At 44.5% G+C, this 17,845-nt stretch overlaps 1 protein-coding gene across 1 annotated transcript; it reads left to right on the plus strand.

Annotated features, from left to right (window-relative positions):
• Nucleotides 1-15,697: 15,697 nt before the first annotated feature.
• mettl21cb (methyltransferase 21C, AARS1 lysine b) lies at nucleotides 15,698-17,237 on the plus strand. The gene is made up of 4 exons (XM_055870244.1): nucleotides 15,698-15,820; nucleotides 16,189-16,352; nucleotides 16,527-16,644; nucleotides 16,802-17,237. The coding sequence occupies exons 1-4, from the start codon at nucleotides 15,703-15,705 to the stop codon at nucleotides 17,197-17,199; spliced, it is 798 nt and encodes a 265-aa protein (XP_055726219.1). The 5' UTR covers nucleotides 15,698-15,702; the 3' UTR covers nucleotides 17,200-17,237.
• The last annotated feature ends 608 nt before the right edge of the window (nucleotides 17,238-17,845 follow it).

The following is a 17,845-nucleotide window of genomic DNA, read 5'->3' on the forward strand; positions in this document are numbered from 1 at the left end:
GATACATTCCCTGGGCCGAGATGGCCCAGAACTCACTATGCCACTCCTCTACTAATGTGTCCCCCTTTCAGTGTGTGTTGGGGTACCAGCCGGTCCTGGCACCATGGCATCCGAGCCAGACCGAGGCTCCTGCGGTGGAGGAGTGGGTACAGCGCTCCAAAGAGACCTGGAGGGCCGTCCAGGAGTCCCTTCAACAAGCCACTAGGAGGCAGAAGAGGAGCGCTGACCGCCACCGCAGTGAGGCTCCCGTGTTTGTACCGGGGGAGAGGGTCTGGCTCTCGACCCGAAACCTACCCCTCCGCTTGCCCTGCCGGAAGCTGAGGCCGCAGTGTGTAGGGCCCTTCAAAGTCCTGAGGAGAATAAACGAGGTGTGTTATCGATTAAAACTCCCTTCCTATTATCGTATTAACCCCTCGTTTCATGTGTCTCTCCTCAGGCCGGTGGTAGCTGGTCCCCTGCAGGACGGTGAGGTGCCGGAGGTCCCCCCCCCCCCCCCTCTGGACATCGAGGGGTCCCCGGCGTACACGATACGGGCCATTCTGGACTCGAGACGCCGGGTGAGGGGCCTGCAGTACCTCGTGGACTGGGAGGGGTACGGTCCGGAGGAGAGGTGCTGGGTACCGGTGGAGGACATTTTGGATCCATCTATGTTAAGGGATTTCCATCGCCTCCATCCGGATCGCCCCGCACCTCGTCCTCCGGGTCGACCTCGAGGCCGGTGTCGGCGCGCTGCGGGAGCTGCGCGTCAGAGGGTGGGTACTGTCACGACTTCAACCGAGGCAGGCTCTCCTTCCCGTTCGGGTGGCGCTCGGCGGTCGTCATCACCGGCCTACTAGCTGCCACTGACTCTTTTTCCTCCCCCTCCTTATGTGTTTATTTGTATCACCTGTGTTCAGTTAATTGTTAATTAGTGTGGCTTTATTAGTCAGCCAGCCCGTACGCTTCTTTGTGCGGGATTGTTTCATTGTGGCTTTTGGATTTCGGGAGTGGATGTTATTATTGTGGACTGGGGTTGTTTATCGTGTCGTTGGACCGTTGTGTGTGACACCCAGTACGTCCGTGTTGGACATTGTGTTTGCAAGTTGAGTATTAAAAGACTCAACATATTGAAGCTCTGCTGTTCCTGCGTCTGACTTCGCACCTCCCGACACTCAGAGCGTTACAAAAGGGACACAAAACGTTCCTGATGTATTTTAGGGGCTTGACTGTGATGTCTTAGCAAAATAACTCAATAATTCATATTTCTCCTTCCAAATTATTATATATATTTTTTGTTAAGTTAAATACTGAAGTGAAAGTTAGAGAATCAAACTTTTTTCCGGTTATCTGTGATGTCAGACCACATTTTATGTTTATGACTAGTGTCTAGGCTCTAGAGCCATTTAAAAACCATTGCACTGGTTAAAATGGGTAATGGTAAAAAATACATGTTTTTTTTAAGTACTTGTGGCTCTGGCAAGACCCTATGGATCCATGGATAAATGGATAGCAGCACCAAAACCAGCTTTGCCCCAAAGAGAGATCTACCCAGTACTAAAAGATCGGCTCCCAGAGCAGGGACACGTGGTGGAGGCAGACCATTTTCCCCTAGCCAGACAAGGCCCCACTGCACAGCGAAAACCAGCTGGCTGGAACCCTGAGGCAATTGTGAGAAGAATCCAGCTGAAACCTGCTGAACTGAACCATCCAGTGCAGGAGAAACCAGAAGAACTGAGCCTTCCAGTGCAGGATACACCCGAAGGACTGAGCCCCCTAGTGCAGGACAATCTAGTGGATGCCAGCCTGGATGTGCAGGTGATTCCAGTAAGACATTAAAAGCCAACTGAATGGATGCCAGTGGTACAGGAGAAACCAGAGACAGAAGACACTGTGGGGCTGGAGACCCAGGAGGATCTAATGGAACTGAGCCCTGTCGAGCAGGAGAAACTAGAAGAACTGAGCCTTGTGAAACCTGATGGGCAAGAGAAATCAGAAGAACTGAGCCCTGTGAGCCTTGTCAAGCTGGAGAAACCAGAAGAACAGATCCCTGTGAGCCCTGTCGCACAAGAGACACCAGAGGAAGATGGAAGAAGAGTTGGAGGAGGTGTGCCCATCAGCAGAGGAGGCTCAGCCTGAGCAGGAGATGGAGACTGAGATGGAGGAGGACCTACTGAGGATGGAGATGGACGATCCAGAGATGGGGGAATTAGAGATGGAAGAAGTAGAGATGAAGAAGATACAAGATCCAGAGCAGGGGATAGATATGAAAAACCAGAGATGGAGATGGGAAAACTAGAGATGGAAGAACCAAAGATGGCAATGGAGGAGCCAGAGATGGAGGAACCAGAAGTACAGATGGAAACAAGGGTAGAAATGGCAGCTGAATTAGAAATGGAGCCAGAGGTGGAGATGGCACTTGCAATGGACAAGGGGCTAACACAAAAAGAGGAGGGCCCTCTTATGGAGGGTGAATATGTGATGGCTGAAGAGCCAATCATGGAGTTGGAACCACTACCAGAGGACGGTCTGATTTAAAAGTATGGGAGAGGAGGCAGGCCTATGGATGACAACAAGATGGCTCCAGAGATGATGTATCAGTTTGATCTGGAAGAGCGGGGGGCTGGTTTGGAGGAAGACGATGAGTATTTAATGGCGGAACAACCAAATCATGGAGCTGGAGCCTGGGATTAGGGAGAGGATCCAATCATGACAAATTACACCATCACAGGGGAGGAGCCAGTGATGGAACTGTTGCAAGATATGGGGCTTAAGATAGAGGGGTAGTACTTCCTGGCTGAGAAACCCATCATGGAGCTGGAACCTGGAATGAGGGAGGCGCCTTTCACTCAGCATTATCCAAGGACAGACTAAGGCTGTGATGGTAGAATAACCAATGATGGAGATGGATCCACTAGAACAAAGGTTCTCAAACTTTTTCACTCGGGGCCCCCTTTCCAGCATTGGGGAACTTCCCCCCCCCTTGCGCGTGCGCCCACGTGTCTATTTCTATAGGCAAAAGCACTGTTCATGACACAAACTGTTCACACCTCTCGTTTTGGTGGAGAGAATTTTGCATGTTTAAAGCAAATTGTCTTGCAATTCTATACATTTTGCCATGTCTAATGTGTATTCATGTGATATTCAAGTGACTAAAAAATGACAACAATATTTATGGGCTAACAAAACGAAATAAATAAACGTTAGCTGGGTTGATCCGTTAGTTGATCTGGACATCTCTGACAAGTTATAAATAGCCCTCTAAGGTATGTGATGACTAACATGGCAAGAGGAACTGATGATGCACTACCCAATTTCGAAATTGCACCTTGTGCATTCTACTATTACAACTTTCAAGAGTAAGATTAAAGCCGGACTGAGTTCCTTTAAAAAATTATTTTAAAAAACACGTTTTGGGGTGGGGGTGGACCCTCGCCCTACAGTTTGGGAACAACTGCTTTAAAAGGGGAGAAGCCTCTTAGGGAAGAGAGTTTGCTATTGGTGGAGGGCTTTCGAGTAAGAGAGAGGCCTCTCATGGAGCAGCCAAGCATGGCGAAGGCCCCATGATGGACGGAGCGGCGTACATAGTGGTGGAGCCAGAGCCCTCAGAGGCGGTCTTTAAATAGGGAAGGGGGGGCTAATGAAGAACATGGCCCGGATTGAACCCACATGTTAGAGGGGTGGGAGAGAGAGGGGGAGGTCCACACACGTACATGTAAAATTGTGTTGCAATTCTGCTTTCTACCATAGGGAGGAGCTCCTGCAGTGGTGTGGTCCTAGAGGGTAAATGCTACCAATTTTTCAGAGGCACAAAAAAGGCTGCTGAGGCAGAGGTGAGTGGAAACTCATTACTCCTGTTTCGTGTTGTATTTAGTTTTCTCAATCTCTCCAGCTTGTCTCTTTTCGAATCATTCACCATCTCTAATTCAACACACATGTAAACATTTAATCAGTGTTTTCTCTGCTCCTCTGCAGTTCTACTGCCAGGCTAACTTCCCTCGTGGCCACCTGGCGTCCATCCCTAGTCAGACCATCCACAGACAGGTCATGGACCTAATGCTTCAGCAGAATTTGGAATACACACGCACCTGGGTGTGAGGGCTGCACTACCTGGACGTGAGTGTGTGTGTGCATCCTGTGTTTTTTCATATTTGTGTAGACACTATTTTCTATTCTTTGCTCTGTCAGACTGGTGCCCACTGCCCTTAGGATTGGCAGCCTGAAGAGCCAGTGGAGGACTGTCTGGAGCTTTTGGTAGTTGGTACGTATGACTGAAAGCCAACTAATCATGCAGTGTTTTCTTGAAAATATATCCATATTGTGTATGGGGAATGGAAGGAGAGCTATGGATAGTATAATGACGTATACAATTGAATAATACTTTGCTCTTCTGTTAGGTGGGCTATTATTAATTTGTTTGTTTTCTGTTATTCAGGAAAAGGGAAGTTCAATAATATGCCATGCTGTGATCTGCGAGTGTTCGTCTGCACTTACCCTGTCTAGAAACGGAATAGGACAAAGTTGCCCCTAGTAGACACTGATCTAAGGTCAGATTTCATTTTTCACCCCAATGTTGAGGATTTGGGGAGGGTAAGCTGATCCTAGATCTGAACCTAAGTGCATCCTCTCTACCCTGAGCTCTAGGAACACTGCTGTCTTATTCTGTGACCCTTGCACTTTAAACTTGTAGCCAATTACACTTTAAACTATCAGTTCCACTCTGAATCTCAGGAAGTTTCCAGTTTGAGCCAATGGGGATTCAGTTACCTGACTTGGTGGTGAAAGACATTCTTAAACACTGCATTCAGACTGTTTATTATCTATTATCTATGCATAGTCACTTTACCCTTACCTACATGCACATATTACCTGAATTACCTCGACTAACCTGTACCCCTGCACATTGATTCGTTACCCCTGTATATAGCCTCGTTATTGTTCTTTTATTTTTTTACTTTAGTTTATTTAGAAAATATTTTTCTTCACTTATTTTTCTTAAAACTGCATTGTTGGTTAAGGGCTTGTAAGTAAGCATTTCACGGTAAGGTCTACACCTTTTGTATTCTGCACATGTGACAAATAAAATTTGATTTGATTTTGACTAAGATATTATTTCTAAATGATAAAAAATATACACATTTTAGATCTATAGGAAGGCAGACATTTTAGAGCCAGGGTGTAACGGCGATCCTCCTCTTCATCTTCGGAAGAGGAGGAGTATTGAGGGAACCAAGGCGCAGCGAAGTTTGAACACATATTTATTTAACAAAACAAGAAAACGGTCGTGAAACTAAATAAACGAAGTGCACACACAGGCTGCAAACGTTTAACATAGACACGAACTTGAATAAACTAACAAAACAACAAAACGGTGTAGACAGACCTATACGACGAACTTACATCAAAACAAGAAGAACGCACGAAATAGGACAATTAGACTACACAAACCGAACAAACCGTAACAGTCCCGTATGGTGCAAACAATTACACAGACACGGAAGACAATCACCCACAACGAACACTGTGACAACGCCTACCTAAATATGACTCTCAATTAGAGGAACGCCAAACACCCGCCTCCAATTAAGAGCCATACCAGGCAACCCAAAACCAACACAGAAACAGAAAACATAGAATGCCCACCCAACCTCACGTCCTGACCAACTAACACACATAACAAACTAACACCTCTAAGTTCATCCTCTATCCCGAGCTCTAGGAATACAGAGGTCTTAGATTCTGTGACCCTTGCACTTTGAACCTGTGGCCCCTCTTGAACCTATGGCCTCTCAACTGTCAGTTCCACTCTGAATCTCAGGAAGTTTCTAGTTTGAGCAACTTGGGATTCAGTTACCTGACTTGGTGAAAGCCATTCTTAAACATGTAACTGCATTCACACTACACTGTAAGATATTATTTCAAAATTATTTTTATTTTTTTTTACTTTTAGGGCTATAGGAAGGCACTTGTTATATTTTTAAGACTGCAGAACTATGTTCATATGTTAGTGTAAAGGTTATATAAGTGACTAATTAATTATGTAAATAGTACAACTAACTTCTCTAGTGTGGGTTTTGCTCATTGGTCTACTTTTTGATATGACTCCATTATAGCTGAGCTTTAGGGTCATAGCAAAGGGCAGTGTGGGGGAGCTTTGGCTGAGCACTGTTTACTGACAACATACAACCCATACCCTACACAGCACATACACTGAGTGTACAAAACATCTTTCCATGACACAGACTGACCAGGTGAAAGCTATGAACCCCTATTGATGTCACCTGTTAAATCCACTTCAATCAGTGTAGATGAAAGGGAGGAGACAGGTTATAGAAGGATTTTGAAGCCTTGAGACATGAATTGTGTATGTGTGCCATTCAGAGGGTGAAGGGAGGGGCAAGACAAAATATGTAAGTGCCTTTGAATGGGATATGATAGTAGGTACCAGGCGCACCGGTTTGAGTGTGTCAAGAACTGCAATGCTTCTGGGTTTTTCCCACTCAACAGTTTCCCATGTGTATCAAGAATGGTCCACCACCCAAAGGACAGCCAGCCAGCTTGACACAACTGTGGGAAGCATTGGAGTCAACATGAGCCAGCATCCCTGTGGAACACTTTCGACACCTGTAGAGTCCATGCCCCGACGAATTGAAACTGTTCTAAGAGGAAAAGGCGGTAAAACTCAATATTAGGAAGCTGTTCCTAATGTTTTGTACCCTCAGTGTATACAACCCATATTAGACCCATATATGACTCACATACAGCCCATATTAGAACCATACACTACACGGCCCATATACAGCTTTCTCCTCATCAGACTCACAATTCCAAACATTCCAGTGTTTCCTGCATGTCGTCTGTTGGATCAGGGAAGAGCCACTCTGTCCAAGCGAGTGTTAGTTCCCGGGCCAACAGTCTCCCATGGTGATGAAGGCTGCACACATCCAGCTCTAGTATTTTAACTCTGTCTCATTGTCCACTGGGATGGTAAATTGTGTATCTGTGTGTGAATATGTGCCAGTGTTTTTGAGAAGTTGGGAGAATAGACTGAACTACTGTATGCCCATCCACAGATCTCCATCAGAATTAGAGGAGCTTAGCACCCTTTCAAACACACACACACACACACACACACACACACACACACACACACACACACACACACACACACACACACACACACACACACACACACACACACACACACACACACACACACACACACACACACAATAAAGCCTGCTGGGACCTCTACATAGTTGTGTATGAGTGTGACTCATTTTCCATTGGACTACAGAGGCTGTTAATGAGCTTCTGAGAAAGAGGCAGCATTAGCAGCTCTCAGGTGACAATCAACCCTGTCTAATCATTTGAATCACTAATTACCACGCACACAGAGATATCACATGAAAACTCATAATACAAATTCTCTCAAGTACAAACACAAACTGAAATGGGCACCCATGCTCACCTTTCCCCCTCCATCGCTCTTTCTCTCTCTGTCTAATTCCAGCCAGTGGTTGAGAAAGGCAACCTTTCACTGTGAGACAATTGAGGCCTGTTTGGGTGATGATCAGGAACAAGGTCATTGTTCATGTACCGGGAACCGGGCCTTTGGCAGGGTTTAGGAGATCAGCCCTCACAATACAACTCCAATCTATTATTGGCGTTGAAATCTAGACCAGCTTTGCATCGCATTACATGAAAATGGCAACCTTATTCAATCATATCTGGAGATTAAACACATTCAGGCCAGGTTAGTCACAGTCACTAAACAGTGTTCCTCTGAAGAATGTTATACTGTTGAACCCTTTCCCCACTTGATGACTGTAATGTTTTCATTTTCAAGGATGCATGTGAAATATTTAAAATTGTCCAAATAATGCATTTATAAAATATATATTTAATACATTTTTAATACATTCAAACATATTACAGAATGTATTTAAAATGTATACCAATCAAAAATACAAAATTAAAAATAAAATAAAGGGAACACTAAAATAACACATCCTAGATCTGAATGAATGAAATATTCTTATTAAATACTTTTTTCTTTACATAGTTGAATGTGCTGACAACAAAATCACACAAAAATTATCAATGGAAATCAAATTTATCAACCCATGGAGGTCTGGATTTGGAGTCACACTCAAAATTAAAGTGGAAAACCACACTACAGGCTGATACAACTTTGATGTAATGTCCTTAAAACAAGTCAAAATGAGGCTCAGTAGTGTGTGTGGCCTCCACGTGCCTGTATGACCTCCCTACAACGCCTGGGCATGTTCTTGATGAGGTGGCGGATGGTCTCCTGAGGGATCTCCTCCCAGACCTGGACTAAAGCATCCGCCAACTCCTGGACAGTCTGTGGTGCAGCGTGGCGTTGGTGGATGGAGCGAGACATGATGTCCCAGATGTGCTCAATTGGATTCAGGTCTGGGGAACGGGCGGGCCAGTCCATAGCATCAATGCCTTCCTCTTGCAGGAACTGCTGACACACTCTAGCCACATGAGGTCTAGCATTGTCTTGCATTAGGAGGAACCCAGGGCCAACCGCACCAGCATATGGTCTCACAAGGGGTCTGAGGATCTCATCTCGGTACCTAATGGCAGTCAGGCTACCTCTGGCGAGCACATGGAGGGCTGTGCGGCCCCCCAAAGAAATGCCACCCCACACCATGACTGACCCACCGCCAAACCGGTCATGCTGGAGGATGTTGCAGGCAGTAGAACGTTCTCCACGGCGTCTCCAGACTCTGTCACGTCTGTCACATGTGCTCAGTGTGAACCTGCTTTCATCTGTGAAGAGCACAGGGCGCCAGTGGCGAATTTGCCAATCGTGGTGTTCTCTGGCAAATGCCAAACGTCCTGCACGGTGTTGGGCTGTAAGCACAACCCCCACCTGTGGACGTCGGGCCCTCATACCCCCCTCATGGAGTCTGTTTCTGACCGTTTGAGCAGACACATGCACATTTGTGGCCTGCTGGAGGTCATTTTGCAGGGCTCTGGCAGTGCCCCATCCTGCTCCTCCTTGCACAAAGACGGAGGTAGAGGTCCTGCTGCTGGGTTGTTGCCCTCCTACGGCCTCCTCCACGTCTCCTGATATACTGGCCTGTCTCCTGGTAGCGCCTCCATGCTCTGGACACTACGCTGACAGACACAGCAAACCTTCTTGCCACAGCTCACATTTATGTGCCATCCTGGATGAGCTGCACTACCTGAGCCACTTGTGTGGGTTGTAGACTCCGTCTCATGCTACCACTAGAATAAAAGCACCGCCAGCATTCAAAAGTGACCAAAACGTCAGCCAGGAAGCATAGGAACTGTGAATTGGTCTGTGGTCACCAACTGCAGAATCACTCCTTTATTGGGGGTGTCTTGCTAATTGCCTATAATTTCCACCTGTTGTCTGTTCCATTTGCACAACAGCGTGTGAAATTTATTGTCAATCAGTGTTGCTTCCTAGTGGACAGTTTGATTTCACAGAAGTGTGATTGACTTGGAGTTACATTGTGTTTTTTAAGTGTTCCCTTTATTTTTTTGAGCAGTGTATAAACACAACAGGCAACAAGTTCAACATTTTACAGTGTTACAGTTCACATAAGGAAATCAATCAGTCAATTTAAATAAATTCATTACATCCTAATCTATGGATTTCACATGACTGGGCAGGGGCGCAGCCATGGGTGGGCCTGGGAGGGCATAGGCCCACCCACTTGGGAGCCAGGCCCAGCAAATCAGAATACGTTTTTCCCCACAAAAGGGCTTTATTAGAGACAGAAAGACTTCTCAGTTTCATCAGCTGTCCGGGTGGCTGTTCTCAGACGATCTAGCAAGAAAGTACCAGTCAAATGTTTGGACACACCTACTCATTACAGGGTTTTTATTTTTACTATTTTCTACCTTGTAGAATAATAGTGAAGACATAAAAACTATGAAATGACACATATGGAATCATGTAGTAACCAAAAAAGTGTTAAACAAATCAAAGTATATTTTATATTTGAGATTCTACAAGTAGCCACCTTTTGCCTTGATAACAGTTTTTCACACTGTTGGCATTCTCTCAGCCAGCTTCATGAAGTAGTCACCTGGAATGCATTTCAATTAACAGGTGTGCCTTGTTAAAAGTTAAATAGCGGGATTTCTTTCCTTCTTAATGCGTTTGAGCCAATCAGTTGTGTTGTGACAAGGTAGTGATGGTATACAGAAGATAGCCCTATTTGGTAAAAGACCAAGTCCTTATTATGGCAAGAACAGTCCATCATTACTTTAAGACATGAAGGTCAGTCAATCCAGAACATTTCAAGAACTTTGAACGTTTCTTCAAGTGCAGTCACAAAAACCATCAAGCGCTATGATGAAACTGGCTCTCATGAGGGCCGCCACAGGAAAGGAAGACCCAGAGTTACCTCTGCTGCAGAGGATAAGTTTATTAGAGTTAACTTCACCTCAGATGGCAGCCCAAATTAATGCTTCACAGAGTTCAAGTAACAGACACATCTCAACATCAACTATTCAGAGGAGACTGCGTGAATCAGGCCTTCACGGTCGAATTGCTGCAAAGAAACCACTACTAAAATACACCAAAAAGAAGAGGAGACTTGCTTGGGCCAAGAAACACGAGCAATGAACATTAGAGCGGTGGAAATCTGTCCTTTGGTCTGATGAGTTCAAATTTGAGATTTTTGTTTCCAACCGCCGTGTCTTTGTGAGACGCAGAGTAGATGAACAGATGATCGCAGCATGTGTGGTTCCCACCGTGAAGCATGGAGGAGGAGGTGTGATGGTGTGGGGGTGCTTTGCTGGTGACACTGTCAGTGATTTATTTAGAATTCAAGGCACACTTAACCATCATGGCTACCACAGCATTGTGCAGTGATACGCCATTCAATCTGGGTTGAGCTTAGTGGGACTATCATTTGTTTTTCAACAGGACAATGACTCAACACACCTCCAGGCTGTTTAAGGGCTATTTGACCAAGAAGGAGAGTGATGGAGTGCTGCATCAGATGACCTGGCCTCCACAGTCACCTGACCTCAACCCAATAGAGATGGTTTGGGATGAGTTGGACCGCAGAGTGAAGGAAAAGCAGCCAACAAGTGTTCAGCATATGTGGGAACTCATTCAAGACTGTTGGAAAAGCATTCCAGGTGAAGCTGCTTGAGAGAATACCAAGAGTGTGTAAAGCTGTCATCAAGGCAAAGGATGGCTACTTTGATGAATCTAAAATCTCAAATGTATTTTGATTTGTTAAACACTTTTTTGGTTACTACTACATGATTCCATATGTGTTATTTCATAGTTTTGATAGTAAAAATAAAGAAACACTCTTGAATTAGTAGGTGTGTCCAAACTTTTGACTGGTACTGTGTATATATATATATATATATATACTACTACCAGTTAAAAGTTTTTGAACAGCTACTCATTCAAAGGTTTTTCTTTATTTTTCCCATTTTCTAAATTGTAGAACAATAGTGAAGACATCAAAACTATGAAGTAACACATATGGAATCATCCCTTTTTGTGGCACCTGACTACCCAACTGGACAGTAGTCCAGGTGCGACAAAACTAGGACCTGCCTTGTTGATAGTGCTGTTAAGAAGGTAGAGCAGCGTTTTATTATGGACAGACATCTCCCCAATTTTTCAGCTTTAATATTGCAGATACATTGTAGCTTCCATCAATGGAATTGTCTGCATTCTTTCCAATACCCCATATATTTTTGGGGAAAATATATATATTTATATATTTATATATATATATACATACATACATACATACAGTTGAAGTCGGAAGTTTACATACACTTAGGTTGGAATCATTAAACCTCATTTTTCAACCACTCCACAAATTTCTTGTTAACAAACTATAGTTTTGGCAAGTCGGTTAGGACATCTACTTTGTGCACGACACAAGTAATTTTTCTAACAATTGTTTACAGACAGATTATTTCACTTATAATTCACTGTATCACAATTCCAGTGGACAGAAGTTTACATACACTAAGTTGACTGTGCATTTAAACAGCTTGGAAAATTCCTAAAATGATGTCATGGCTTTAGAAGCTTCTGATAGGCTAATTAACATAATTTGAGTCCATTGGAGGTGTACCTGTGGATGTATTTCAAGGCCTACCTTCAAACTCAGTGCCTCTTTGCTTGACATCATGGGAAAATCAAAAGAAATCAGCCAAGACCTCAAACAAAAAATGGTAGACCTCCAAAAGTCTGGTTCATCCTTGGGAGCAATTTCCAAACGCCTGAAGGTACCACGTTCATCTGTACAAACAATAGCACGCAAGTATAAACACCATGGGACCACGTAGCCGTCATACCGCTCAGGAAGGAGACGCTTTCTGTCTCCTAGAGATGAACATACTTTGGTGCAAAAAGTGCAAATCAATTCCAGAACAACAGCAAAGGACCTTGTGAAGATGCTGGAGGAAACAGGTACAAAAGTATTTATATCCACAGTAAAACGAGTCCTATATCGACATAACCTGAAAGGCCGCTCAGCAAGGAAGAAGCCACTGCTCCAAAACCGCCATTAAAAAGCCAGACTACGGTTGCAACTGCACATGGGGACAAAGATCGTACTTTTTGGAGAAATGTCCTCTGGTCTGATGAAACAAAAATAGAACTGTTTGGCCATAATGACCATCGTTATGTTTGGAGGAGAAAGGGGGACGCTTGCAAGCCGAAGAACACCATCCCAACCGTGAGGCACGGGGGTGGCAGCATGTTGTGGGGGTGCTTTGCTGCAGGGGGGACTGGTGCACTTCACAAAAATAGATGGCATCATGAGGCAGGAAAATTATGTGGATATATTGAAGAAACATCTCAAGACATCAAGAAGGGAGTTAAAGCTTGGTCGTAAATGGGTCTTCCAAATGGACAATGACCCCAAGCATACTTCCAAAGTTGTGGCAAAATGGCTTAAGGACAACAAAGTCAAGGTATTGGAGTGGCCATCACAAATCCCTGACCTCAATCCTATAGAAAATTTGTGGGCAGAACTGAAAAAGAGTGTGCGAGCAAGGAGGCCTACAAATCTGACTCAGTTACACCAGCTCTGTCAGGAGGAATGGGACAAAATTCACCCAAATTATTGTGGGAAGCTTGATGAAGGCTATCTGAAACGTTTGACCCAAGTTAAACAATTTAAAGGCAATGCTACCAAATACTAATTGAGGGAGTGTAAACTTCTGACCCACTGGGAATGTGATGAAAGAAATAAAAGCTGAAATAAATCATTCTCTCTACTATTATTCTGACATTTCACATTCTTCAAATAAAGTGGTGATCCTAACTGACCTAAGACACGGAATTTTTACTATGATTAAATGTCAGGAATTGTGGAAAACTGAGTTTAAATTTATTTGGCTAAGGTGTATGTAAACTTCTGACTTCAACTGTATGTAAGAGTGATTTTTTTAAATATTTTTTTTAAAAATATTTTAGGGGGGGGGGGAATGAAATACATTTTATGTGACGTTAAATATATTTAAATGTATTTATTTTTTCTCCTATGGGTTGGCTTAATTTGTGTCTGGGAAACAGTCCCTCTGTATTAAACCAGTATTTTTGTATTCCATTAAGATGAGACTTCTTCTGCAGCTGTTGCTACTGTGGACGTGTGTGCACTCTTTAAGGCCAGACACACCTGTTTCTCCAGAGGGCTATGAGAATGAATAAGCCTGCAGCCTGCCTGACTAACACACACACACACACACAGGCTGGATTAGACTCCACTCCATCAACGCTCAATCATAAACTACATGAGCTATAGGCCCATCCATATTTGGCATGCTCTAGCCTCTCAACTGTTCACCAGACATCCACTGCCATAGTCTCACTGACCCCAAACCAACTGTTTACTGTAAGTCAAACATAAAAATTACAACTACATCCCCCACATAGCACAGTCCCATGATCTATTCTACTCACCTGTCTCTCTTGGATACAACTGGGAATGGTATGAACTCACATTGTATTCCAAGCCTCTCCAGATCAGCTATTATCCAGCGGCGTGACAGGAGATCAGAATCCTCTGATCCATTTTTGGAGGAATCAGTCCTACCAATCAAAGATCTGCTCATAAAAGAGGGAAGCCGTTGAAACAGGCTGTTCTGTTCTCCTGTACATAATCACCAATCAAACAACCCTCTTACTGTCTAACATAAATCAAACTATTTGAGTGATCCTTAAACTGGTATGAGTGTTTTGATATTGTGCAATATCATTTACATGACAACGAGCCTAGCTTATAGATTTACACACTCAGAAATCCTCTCATCTGTTAGTGTCAGCTGGCTCTAGTCTGTGTGTGGTTATCCGTGCATGCAAAAGAATGAGAGAGGGATGGTGGAAGAGAGAGAATACAGGCCGGGGAGATGAATGACAGACAGAGAGAGAGAGTGAGTCAATTGTGGTGAGAGAAACAGGAGAGGAGAGCCAACTCATTCCCTGGTCAGTGCTGACAGGGAGGAGAGGGGGTCAAGTCCGGGTCAGTGATACTTGACCCCACAAACTAATGTCACACAATACATTAACTTCATATGACTTCCACAAAGTGAATAGTGTAATCTGAGCCATAGGCGGTAACCACGACAGGCATGCCTTAAGTGTGCCCTCTCATATTATTGTCATAATCTCATAAATCTGGTTTCAACGGGCTGCAGATAGTCGATATGGGATCAAACCATGCTTTCCAAACTCAGTGGAGGAGGGTATTGCAACACAGAGGCTCTAAAACATTCCTAACGGGTGTTGCAAGATACTGCTGTTTTCATTTCATTACAGCTAACCACACGCACACGCAAGCACGCACGCATGCAAGCACGCACGCACGTGTAATCCATGTATTTTATACCATTCCACTGATTCTGCTCCGGCCAATACCGTGAGCCCGTCGTCCCCAATTAAGGTGCCATCAACCTCCTGTGGAACACACACATAAACATCCCTGAAAATGGTGACTTCACTTGGCTCCATGTGAGTGGGATCAGTGAACAGTGGAGAGGGCTTTAGTCAAAGTGGGGGTCTGGCTTTAGGCAGCATATCTGTCTCCCGTTCTCTCTGACTGTCACTCTATCATACTAGCTTAGTCGGATGTTCCCTCCCTTCCGTAATTATAGCTCAGTGTTTTGGGAACATGTTTAAAGGGATGCTGGCCAGCTATAAACACAGGATGCATAAGGTCAGTCACAAAGACAGAGAAAGAGACCACCACCTCACACAGGTCTGTATTACATATCATACATCATTCCATCTTAGCTCACGCATCCTGTTCAATTTCATTCAACTTTATTAATTTCTCTGGAGCATGAGTCTACGAGTCTGCAAGCCTCCTGGACATTAGTATGTGGAGATTAACGTGTCTGTAAAAGCCGTTACAACTTACTTGTATTAATGATGCTCCATTCTGATACTTACAAACACCGTCTTAACGAACAATGTTTTGATGTGAAGTCTGGTGATTGTATGTGTGGAGAAGATAAACTGTAAGAGCATGGAGCTGAGGGAGGTCGGTGATGTATTCCCTTTCAGAGCGTGAGTGGCTTGCTGCTGACAGTTGGTTATAAATAAGTATTTCTCTGGGCCCGAACCCAGACAACCAGACCCAACGGAGATAGGGGAGCAGCGGACTCACCATTGCCCAGTCCAAGCACAAGGTCAACTAAAGTGTAGTCTAATGTCAACAGTGTTCTGTGGCGATGGAGACCTCCTCTACAGCCAAACAGTCTGACCAGGAGGTTCCCATGAAAGAAAGGACAGATGGAGAGCCTGGTGAGAACAGGGAAGAAGAAGAGACAATGGAAAATGGAACAGCAGGTGAAGGCAAGCAGTGGCTTCCTAACCTTAACAGTAAGGAATGGTGACTGTGATCTAGTGTAGAAAAAAATGCAAACTAAGACTCACACTTTTCCTATTTGCACGGACTTTGCTGATGACTACTTCTTCTCCCACTGCCAGCCACTTGGCTTCCTCTCATCACCAAATTTGGTGGTGAGTGGAAATGCCACCTGGATGCTTCAGATTTATACATCGTGTGAAACATCTGTCTCATTGTTCGATCTGTGGTTGTGTGTAATGGTCAGTCTTATGTTGTGACCGTGTGTACTGTAGTAGTGATTATTAAAATGTTGGCCATCCAGTGTGGTGTAGAGTTCCTGGTTGTATTGTGGTCCTGTTCTCTACAGTGGTGTCTGACCGTAAGCAGATGGCCAGGGAGGCGTTGGACAGACTGAACGTCTGGGAGCCCAGTGTTTACTACACCCTGGGAAAAGAGTCCTTTTTCATCGCTGGTCATGAAATCTGCATCCGAGAGTCTCTGGACTCCTACGGCGCCCTCATCTGGCCGGGGGTGAGTTCTACAGATGCACACCGACAGTGGAATATGATGATAGAAACCCATTTTTACAAGGAAGAATGTAAACTCAATGCACTTAATTCATATGGACTGATCTGGATTTACTAACAATCATTGTGCGATAGTTGATCGTAGTGATGAGGATGATGATTGTGTGTGTGTGTGTAGGCGGTGGCTCTAAGTCAGTTCCTGGAGAATAACCGGCAGCAGGTGAATCTACTGGATAAAGCAGTTCTGGAGATCGGGGCAGGCACAGGCTTACTGTCTATTGTGGCGAGTCTACTGGGTGAGTCTGTCCTTCAGTCTCTTAGTCAGTCTACCTAACTGTATAGTGGCCACTGGCCAGTCTACTGGGTGAGTCTGTCAGTTGGTAACATGGTTTGATAGACTGATTAATTTGACTGATTGACTGACTGATTGTTCCCTTTTGTCCTGTTTTCCAGGAGCCTGGGTAACGGCCACCGACCTGCCCGAAATCCTTCCCAACCTGACCTTTAACCTCTCTCGTAACTCCAAGAGCCGCTGCCGCTACACGCCCCAGGTGAGGGCCCTCACCTGGGGTCAAGACCTCGAGAGAGACTTCCCCTGTACTTCCTGTCGCTACGACTATGTTCTGGCAGCCGATGTGGTGTATCACCACGACTACCTGGAGGAGCTGCTGGCGACCATGCGCCACTTCTGCAGACCAGCAAGTGGCACCACGCTCCTGTGGGCCAATAAGGTGAGGTTTCAGTCAGACCTGAGGTTCAAGGAGAGCTTTGAGAGTTGTTTTAATACGACGCTACTGACAGAGCTGAAGGAGGGGGACGTGAGGATCTACAAGGCCATGGCACGGGAGTGAGAGGGAGGGAGGAAAGGAGGGAGAGAGGATAGAAGTGGAGGGGATAGTGAGAAATTAAGGAGAAAGAGGGATGGAGAGACCAGGGAGGAGAAGAGCTAGACTCAAGGAAAAGAGGTGAGAAATAGAAAGAAGAGGTGGAGGTTGTTCTTCACCGTGGATGAAACAGGAGCTCACTAGCTCACTACAGAGAACGGACTGCCTGGAGCCCATTCTGTGGTGCTAAGTCATCCTCAGGATGGGTACATTCACCTCATCAGCATAGACTTATTAGACAGACAACAAAAGCTGATTCTGTGTTTCAATGACATTCCTGTGAGCTACATTATATTTACAATGTGTCATGCAGAAACTCCATGTGACTTCAAAAAACTATTTTATCTACCAGTGTTTTTTTTCTTCATATATTTGATAGTGACAAATGTTTTGTTAATAAATTTGCTTTGCAATACAGTGTGAAAAATGTGTTCCTTTCGCCATACTCCATAGTCTGCATTAGCATCACCACAGATATATTAAAAGTTATTGTATAAAGTTACTGTCAAAAATCTACAAGAGACAGTATCCCCTCCATATACGACAATGGTCAAACACTTTTCCACTAAACATGAAAACAGACTAGTTTTATAAGAAGCTAAACACTCATTTT

This window comes from Salvelinus fontinalis, chromosome 19, assembly GCF_029448725.1.
Source record: "Salvelinus fontinalis isolate EN_2023a chromosome 19, ASM2944872v1, whole genome shotgun sequence".
NCBI classification, from domain to species: domain Eukaryota; kingdom Metazoa; phylum Chordata; class Actinopteri; order Salmoniformes; family Salmonidae; genus Salvelinus; species Salvelinus fontinalis.